At 40.9% G+C, this 9,411-nt stretch overlaps 1 protein-coding gene across 2 annotated transcripts; it reads left to right on the top strand.

The window, feature by feature from the left end:
* Positions 1 to 1,368: 1,368 nt before the first annotated feature.
* On the top strand, positions 1,369 to 6,366 carry LOC118385932 (mitochondrial chaperone BCS1). Of its 2 annotated transcripts, XM_035773185.2 has the most exons (8): positions 1,369 to 1,537; positions 1,858 to 2,236; positions 3,957 to 4,096; positions 4,271 to 4,465; positions 4,605 to 4,668; positions 4,927 to 5,099; positions 5,690 to 5,807; positions 5,908 to 6,366. In XM_035773185.2, exons 2-8 carry the CDS (start codon positions 1,917 to 1,919, stop codon positions 6,158 to 6,160), a joined length of 1,263 nt encoding a protein of 420 aa, XP_035629078.1. In that variant the 5' UTR covers positions 1,369 to 1,537; positions 1,858 to 1,916; the 3' UTR covers positions 6,161 to 6,366. The 2 variants fall into 2 exon arrangements, with proteins under 2 accessions (XP_035629078.1, XP_035629080.1); XM_035773187.1 differs by lacking the exon at positions 1,858 to 2,236 and having other exon boundaries at positions 1,384 to 1,537.
* The last annotated feature ends 3,045 nt before the right edge of the window (positions 6,367 to 9,411 follow it).

The raw sequence follows: 9,411 nt of genomic DNA, 5'->3' as shown, positions 1-9,411 counted from the left end.
GGGTGGGAAATCAATAAGTTTTGTGTTTAGCCAGTGTGTAGCCCTGGCACACATTTATTTTGACTGCATGTTTTGCCATATTGGCGATGAGTTTTGTTTTGGTTGCACTCATTCCAAGGGGATGAGAGTTATAGAAATGTATGATTTTACCTCTGTTTCTCAAAACTTCACAGAGTTTAAGGCAGCTATAGAAATACATTTACAAAAAGGGAAGAAAAAATTAAAGATATTGTTTAAAAAAAGTGTGTCTGTGTGTTTCTGTATATACAGTACTAGTCAAAGGTTTGGACACACCTACTCATTCCAGGGGTTTTGTCTATTTTTTACTATTGTCTCCATTGTAGAATAACAGTGAAGACATCAAAACTAGGAAATAACACATGGAAACTATGTAGTAACCAAAAAAGTGTTAATTAAACAAACAAGTGAGATTCTTCAGTAGCCAGCCTTTGCCTTGATGACAGCTTTGCACACTCTTGGTATTCTCTCAACCAGCATCACCTGGAATGCTTTTCCAACAGTCTTGAATGAGTTCTCACATATGCTCAGTACTTGTTGGCTGCTTTCCCTTCACTCTGCTGTTCTACGCATCCCAATTTTTTGACTGGTACTGTAAATTGCCCGCAACAGTGAAATGGGCTACTTCTATCTGAATTAATGATGAGGCAGAACACACCTCAATTCAAACTGTTGTTAGAAAATACAACTTTTTGAAAATAATTAGAAATTGACAAGTTGAAACAGCCTATAGATAATTAGCAGGCAGCATGGATTGGTTTGAGGACAGTGCGGTTTAACTGTCCTGTTGCGCAATAATCACATTTTGGAAAAGTGAGTGTGCTCGAAATGGTCTAGATACCATCTTCATCTGAATGTATGATATCGCCTGAATATGGCACATGGAAATCTAGTGCATTCACAGTGTCCAGAACAATAACTTATCCATTTAATTTAAGATGTTTGCTTTTTTATCTTTTTCTGAGCGACTGAAAATGTATGATATAGAAAATATACTAAAAGGCCAGCAACATTCTGTGTAATTCAGTGCTACATGAAATGCCACTATATATACATTCTACCTACCCTACTGAGTATTCTCTACAATACTTTTACTGCAGCACCTAGAGTAGGTTTAGCTCTATAAGCCAATATGTATTTCATACAAGGTGATTTATTTGCATTGGGGGCATTTATTTGACCTCGGACCATTTTTAATGCAATTGTCACTTAAATATGAACAAATATAAATAGTTCATGTTTAGACAATTTCCATATATCGTGAATAATTACAGGTTATTGACAGTTTTCTAATATTACGTTGGGGACTTTTATTAGAAACATTTTCGAAATTCCGTGACCCGGAAGTACCTTTTTAGTGTTGCTGACGAGACGCTGATGAACCAAACCACAGCATCGCCACAGCACTGTGGAAATTAAATGCCAAATCTGTAGTGTAACAAGGCCAAGGGTGCCATGGTTCTAGGAATGAGACTGGAAAGGGAAGACTGTGAGGACACCTCTTTCGGATGCTCATAACGTATGTAATACATTTTGGGACACAACATCAGGTGTCTGTGTATTGGTTGAACTCCAACCAATAAAAAAACAATAAACAGATTTGATTTACACAACTCCCGATGTTGTGTCCTAAAGCTATAATATAGCCAGCTAACAAGCTAGCTTCTCTATTTGCACAAAATCTCAAATCTTCTGTCTGTTGCTACAACATTCTGACAGTTAAATTTACCGGCGTGATCAGAGCAAGACATGCAACCAGCCTGAGCCTCTAGCTAGCGAACTAATAATGATACTGACCGTAATTTAGCTAGCTGTAAGAAAGTCTTATTTTTCTTTTAGGTCGAGGTGTTGTATAGCTTCTGAGTAGCCTAGCTACATAGCTAGGAAACACAAGGACCATGCCTCTTTCAGACTTCGTGGATGCCTTGAAGGACAACCCTTACTTTGGGGCTGGCTTTGGACTGGTGGGGGTGGGCTCGGCCATTGCTGTGGCCAGGAAATCAGCTCAATTTGGGATGATCTTCTTCCGGAGGAACTACATGATCACCCTGGAGGTGCCCAGTCGGGACAAGAGCTACCACTGGCTGCTGAGCTGGATCACCAAGCACGCCAAGCACACGCAGCACCTGAGTGTGGAGACCTCTTACATGCAGCACGAGAGTGGACGGGTACACACACAGTTTGACTTCCACCCCAGCCCTGGCAACCACATAATCTGGTAAAATGTTGACAAGACTCAATAACCCTGACTGTACTCTCTGATTAGTTAGAGATGAGTTGTCTGATGAGTTGTCGTAGTGGTCTCTCATAGTTCTGCTCTGTTTTTCTCTGAGCTGATGTGAGAAAATATATGCGGAACTTAACATTGTCAACAGATACTATACAGTAGGATATCTCTTCACAGGCACAGTCAGGTCCAAAATTGTCACCGTTGATAAAGATGAGCAAAAAATGCACTATAAAAGAAATTAACATACTGAGCTATATTGTGTGCTCAAAATATATGTTATACTCAAAGAGAGATGTATTTTTTAATAAGTAATAATTCTTCTAAAAAAATATGGGGGGTAAAAACGATTTTTTTCAATACCTTTTTAATACCTCACTTTGTGAGGATAACAGCACTGAGTCTTGGGAGGGATTTTAGATCATTCCTCCATACAGAATCTTTACAAATCCTTTATATAATTTGTCTGAGCTTACAGACTGCACTCTTCAATTCAAACCGCAGGTTTTCAATGGGATTCAAGTCCGGAGACTGAGATGTCCACTGTATAATGTAGATTTTGTGGTCAATTAACATTTTTTTGTGTGGATTTTGTCTCGCTGGAAGATTGACTTGCGGCCAAGTTTCAGCTTCCTGGCAGAGGCAACCAGGTTTTTGGCTAAAATGTCCTGCTACTGTCTGGGTAAGTTCATCATGCCATTGACCTCAACCAGGACCAGTAACATCAAAGATCCACCACCATATTTTACAGTAGCTAAGTGGTTATTTTCTGAATATCATTATTTCGACACAAAACCCACCACTGGTGTGTGTGGCGAAAGAGATGTATTTTGATGTCATCCAACAAATGTAAACGCCTGGAGATAGCTAAATGGCATTGGCACTTGGATTGGAACTGATGCTATGGTCCGATTACAGGAAAATAGAGCTCTTTGGCCATGCACACAAGTGGTGAGCTTTGCGTAGAAAGAAATATGCATATTCATAAAAGAACCCCATACCTACTTAGTGATTGGGGGAAAAATATTGATGAGGTTACATATCGCGATATTATTTTTTATGTATCATTTTGACAATATTGCAATATTTTTGCGCTATTTGGCTGTACCTGCACCAAAACTCGTGTCTTTCCTTCATAGCTTGTTCTCCGTCTTCTTTTTAAATATGGAGCCAATTTGTTTTCAGCACTTTTATTTCCATGAATGATCAAAACCAGTTTGCTCATGGCTCTCTTTTATCCCTCTGCAGCAGACATATGGTGGGAAATAGGATTGGAACATCTAATCTTAATGAAATCATAGTATCTCATCGCAATACATATCGTATCGGCACCTAAGTATTATGATAATATCGTATCGTGAGGGCCTTGGCAATTCCCAGCCCTACTGGTCCCCTGTGGGAATCAAACGTTGCAAGCGCCATGCTCTACCGACTGAGCCACACAGGGTCTTTGTTAAGGTCAACAGCGTCATGAACTTTACCCAGTGTCAGGACATTTTATCAGAAAACTGGTTGCCTCTCCTTCTTTGAGCAATTGTATTCATATAACATTTTCAATTTTCACTTTATTTGATTTTTTCTCATTATCGAGGGTGCCAATTATTTTGGACCTGACTGTATATGTACACAGCACATACCAGAATTTAGAAAAACACTTTTGTTTCAGAGTGTGAGTTGGTAAACTTTGACTGCCATCCCTGTTTGAGTGCAGGTATGGGAGGAAGTGGATCCGAGTGGAGAGGACCAGAGAGAAACAGATGGTGGATCTCCACACAGGCACTCCCTGGGAGTCAGTCACGTTCACCGCCATGGGCAGAAACAGAGACATCTTCTTCAACATCCTGCAAGAAGGTACACTAGAATCATCTAGACAAGTAGACACTGAGAGTGGCCCAGGAAAATGTGCACACAACTTGATATCTGATTTGATTGGCTGTTGCAGATAAGGGAGATTGACTGTATTACTATTACTAGCTTGTGATATGGAGTTGATTGGTTCTGTCTGTCTGTTTGGGTGTGATGCAGCCAGGGAGTTGGCCCTGAAGCAGGAGGAGGGTCGGACAGTGATGTACACGGCCCTGGGCTCCGAGTGGAGGCCCTTTGGGTTCCCACGGCGACGACGGCCCCTCAGCTCAGTGGTCCTGGAAGAGGGCTTGGCCGATAGGATTGTAGATGATGTGAAGGAGTTCATCGGAAACCCCAAGTGGTACACAGACCGAGGTAATTCCAATTCAGTAATTAATGACAAATGAATAGCTGTTTTGAAATTGAATTGACCCCATTCCTTTTCACCATACAAGCAGATGAGTGTGTGGTTTTGTCAGGGTTAATGTGGTTGTGTTTTGTGTTCTGCATTCAGGGATCCCCTACAGGAGAGGTTATCTGCTGTATGGACCTCCAGGCTGTGGGAAAAGCAGCTTCATGTGAGTATGCTGATGATGGCAGTATGGCAGCCCCAACCTTGCTTTGAAGCTTTGTGTTGGTGGTGTTTACTCTCTACACTTATCTGTGTATACTCCCTTATAACATTTATTCAGTTTAAAGGGATAGATCTCTCAAAATACAAGTTGACATGATTTTCCACTTACCTTTGCTGTTGTCAATTGCCCAGTTTACCGAGATCTCATTAGCCTCCTTGAACTGAATGTTTTGTTGTTGCATGCTCTGTCTGTGTGTTTCAGCACTGCCCTGGCTGGAGAGCTGGGCTACAGCATCTGCCTGATGAGTCTGAGCGACCGCAGCCTGTCTGACGACCGCCTTAACCACCTGCTGAGCGTGGCGCCGCAGCAGAGTATCATCCTGCTGGAGGACGTGGACGCCGCCTTCGTCAGCCGAGAGCTGCTGCCCACCGAAAGTATGTACAGTGGGGAGAACAAGTATTTGAAACACTGCTGATCCTGCCGGTTTTCCTACTTCCAAAGCATGTAGAGCATGTAGAGGTCTGTAATAAATACACAGGTACATCTCCAATTGACTCAAATGATGTCAATTGGCCTATCAGAAGCTTCTAAAGCCATGACATAATTTTCAGGAATTTTCCAAGCTCTTAAAAGGCACAGTCAACTTAGTGTATGTAAACTTTTGACCCACTGGAATTGTAATACAGTGAAATAATCTGTCTGTAAACAGTTGTTGGAAAAATGACTTGTGTCATGCGCAAAGTAGATGTCTTAACCGACTTGCCAAAACTATAGGTTGTTAACAATACATTTGTGTAGTGGTTGAAAAATGAGTTTTAATGACTCTAACCTAAGTGTATATAAACTTCTGCCTTCAACTGTTGGTTAGTTAATGTTTACTTTGATTGTCATTCACTATGCTTACTATGGGGACGGTTCGATCAAGACTCTTTACTTTAAAAAGGTTTAATAAAATAAAAACAATACTCTTCCTTCCAGTTTGGTTGCTCTTTAGGACTCATTATTGCATCTCTCTGTCCCACAGGCCCTCTGGCCTACCAGGGCATGGGCAGGCTGACCTTCAGTGGCCTCCTCAATGCTCTGGATGGAGTGGCCTCGTCAGAGGCCAGAATAGTCTTCATGACCACCAACTTCATAGACAGGTATGAGCCACCTTGAGATTTAATACAGTATCTAGCAACATGTTGTATTGTGATCTAATCCTTTGTGTATCCTGACTACCATCTCCATTCATCCCTATAGATTGGACCCAGCTCTGATCAGGCCGGGCCGTGTGGACTTGAAACAATATGTGGGCCACTGCACCCACTGGCAGCTCACCCAGATGTTCCGACGCTTCTACCCAGCTGAGTCGGCCACAGAGGGGGACCGCTTTGCGGAGAGTGCGCTGGCCACCCACCCCAACATCAGTGCTGCTCAGGTGCAGGGGCACTTCATGCTGTTCAAAATGGACCCAACGGGCTCCATAGACAACGTGGCCAAGATGAAGGAGTGAGGAGACTTAAAGGACTCTGGGAAGGAAGGTCACAGAAGAAGTCGTCATTTGACATGAAAGGAGAAGTTAAAGGGACTCTGTTTGAGATGGAAAATGCTGTAACTTCTCAAACTTTTTATGTGCTTTTTTTATTGCAAAGTCACATACTGAATAAAAGTGAGTGAGTGTAAATGAAACATGTTTTAAATAAAATCAAAGGCACATGAGTAAGTTGGTACTATTGACATGGTATTTACAGTATATAGAGATTGAAAGTAAAAGGGTTGTGTCATGTATTACACTCTCCGAACTCTAAGCATTTTGATAATTCAATGGAAATTCTATCTGAGAAGCCATCCAGTTCACAGAACCACACTTCTATAACAAGTCTCAACTCCCTCCAACCGGGACAAGCTGCTGTGCAAATCAAACACATTTCTCAAATCCACTCTGCATTTGATTGCAGATTGGCATAAGTCTACCTTCACCTAGGTAGCCTTTCTCATTGGTTGATTTGAGAAGTCTGTCACAATCTGTGTTTGGCAACTGCTTAAGTATTGATGTCCCTAGCTTATACAATGTTATTAATTTGAGGTTGGTTGGTACCTGTATTACTGAGTTTTGAGATTGGGGGAAAACTAAGTACTGCAATATTACCATATAATTACTGTAGAAACTAATCCAGTAATTATATAATGTACTAACAGTCATTGCTCGTAACTGACAAACTCTGAACAGGTCCAAGATGTAAAGTTAAGCCCCTCTACCTCATCTTTGTAAGAGTAAGCTCCACAGAAAGATATGTTGAGTAGAGATCAAATGTTAATACGTGCAACGTTTTTTCTGTATTCTTTGCTCTGTGTCTTGTGCAACCTAGCTGACTTTATTTAGGAAGTGGAGGAGGTCTACAATATATATATATATATATATATACAGCAGTTTACATAGGTGTCACACTGTTTGGACAGAATGGAGATAGGGTCGCTTCTGTAAGTGTTGTAAGTGTATGTGCCAAACATTTGGGTTTATCACTATTGTATTTTCTCCTTGATTTACAACATAATTGTATACTTTGCGTTTTTTATTTTAGATGAGTTGTTGTGTCATTTAAAGACATTTCTCTGTGTTTTATTACTAATTACTCTACATTCATCTACTCTGGATACAGTCAAGATGAAGGATTTCCCCCCAGCAATTACCCAGCGGGCTAAGCTGGTTGCCCAATGGGATGTTCTGTCGTAAAGTCAGATTCTCCATCCCTTTATATCTCCAGTTTATGGGGCGGCAGGTAGCCTAGCGGTTACAGAGCGTGCCATCAACCAGAGGGTTGCTAGTTTGAATCCTGGTTCCGATGGGGAAAATCTTGCGGGAAGTGAGCTTGCAACCGGAGGGTTGCTCGTATCAAGTCCTACATGCCATTGCCTCCCGTTGTGCCATTGACAAAGGTAATGAACTCCCCTGTATGTGTGTCTTTCAGAGGGGTTGGGTTAAAAGGGGATGTAATTTCGGTTGGACCTATGTGCAATTGACCAAAAAACTGACCTTGATCTTCTATCCATCCATCCTTTTCATCTGATGTCTTGCCGTATTTCAGTTTCACACTATTAATTGAATTCCGTTACAATATCTTTTCTCTCTGAAATAAGTTATGTTTTGCCAGAGAGACTTGTGGCTGCTCTTAACCCTGCAGCCAAACTGGACTCAGATATTCAAAAGAGAGACTGTCATTTTTTAGATATGACAAAAGATGGATGAGCCAATGACTGGGACTATAAATGGAGATTGAATGATATGTCAGTAAATTCCAATACAGATCATGTATACAGAATCCATTTTGTTTCAGCAGTTTACATGGATGTCTACACTTGTATTGGTGTGAAAAGAGCAGGATATACACAAGCCATTTTCAAACTATACACATGCACGCTCGCAGCTTCAAATTTGATTTGTAAGCAATGCTATTAATCTTACTGTGTCAGGTAAGTTTATCTAACACAGACATTAGGATGTTTTAGAAGGTCTGGTAAGGCTGATATAAGATGCTCAGCTGTGAAGTACATTGTGTGAATATTTCCAAGGCATCTCCCCATTACAGAGAGGCCCAGAGCTGTAGCAATTGTTTCAAAATGGTGGCTGAATGTAGGAGACTCGGTGACTGAGCTGTGGGGTTGAGGGCTCTTCTACAGGCTGCAAGTTTGTCTGGGACAAGATTCTTCCCATGAATCCCCTGGGTCCTGCTACAATTTCAGCTCTGTTAAACTAACCGATAGAGAAAGATACAAGTGTAAAGCTGGGAGAGGTGGCTGTTAAACAAGAGACAGCAAAACTCAGTTTCTCTGGTTAGCAGGTCAGTCTGACCTAGTCCCTATTGGTTTCATATGGGCTTCCCCTAACCTTGCTGAAGATGAATCCTGACAAGAGTTCAACACGTTAGGAACCAGAGTCTTTCACTGCGCTGTGAGGTTAAGGAAAGTCTTCATGGATGGAGATTGAAGAGGTTCACAACAGAGTCAGGAGAAGTGACAGGGTGTCGACCTGAGTTGGCTAACGTTTGACAAAGTTGCTCTATACCTGTGTAGTACAGCTGTAATTACTATGGTAACAGTGTCATTATCATGTTGTTAAGTAGTAGTTTAATAACTACTTTCCAATTGTATAATAATGGGGTTGATGTACAGCATAATATGATTGTTCTGCAGTTGTACAGGTGGTAATGTGACCTTGGAGATTCCTACGCATCCTGTGACAGGGAAAATATGTGACTCTGCTGTAGAAATAAGACTACTCCCTCCCATTCCATCCCAACATTTTATAAAGATGTTTCTTCTCACTTCAAGCTCTGATCTAATGTACTCTATGAATCATGTAAAGCTATGAATATGATGTAAATGTTTATTTTTTTCTCAATTAGCCTCCCACGTATCAAATCAAATCAAATCAAATTTTATTTGTCACATACACATGGTTAGCAGATGTTAATGCGAGTGTAGCGAAATGCTTGTGCTTCTAGTTCCGACAATGCAGTATTAACCAACAAGTAATCTAACTAACAATTCCTACTGTCTTATACACAGTGTAAGGGGATAAAGAATATGTACATAAGGATATATGAATGAGTGATGGTACAGAGCAGCATAGGCAAGATACAGTAGATGGTATCGAGTACAGTATATACATATAAGATGAGTATGTAAACAAAGTGGCATAGTTAAAGTGGCTAGTGATACATGTATTACATAAGGATGCAGTCGATGATATAGAGTACAGTATAT

This window comes from Oncorhynchus keta, chromosome 7, assembly GCF_023373465.1.
Source record: "Oncorhynchus keta strain PuntledgeMale-10-30-2019 chromosome 7, Oket_V2, whole genome shotgun sequence".
Lineage (NCBI taxonomy): Eukaryota > Metazoa > Chordata > Actinopteri > Salmoniformes > Salmonidae > Oncorhynchus > Oncorhynchus keta.
This window is presented reverse-complemented; position numbering and strand designations above follow the sequence as displayed.

Excerpts from the sequence above, each read along its gene's own strand:
- LOC118385932 (XM_035773185.2), top strand. The coding sequence starts at position 1,917 with ATGCCTCTTTCAGACTTCGTGGATGCCTTGAAGGACAACCCTTACTTT. Across the intron at positions 4,466-4,604 it reads CAAGTGGTACACAGACCGAG|GGATCCCCTACAGGAGAGGT; the intron begins GTAATTCCAATT and ends TTCTGCATTCAG. Across the intron at positions 5,808-5,907 it reads ACCACCAACTTCATAGACAG|ATTGGACCCAGCTCTGATCA; the intron begins GTATGAGCCACC and ends TCATCCCTATAG.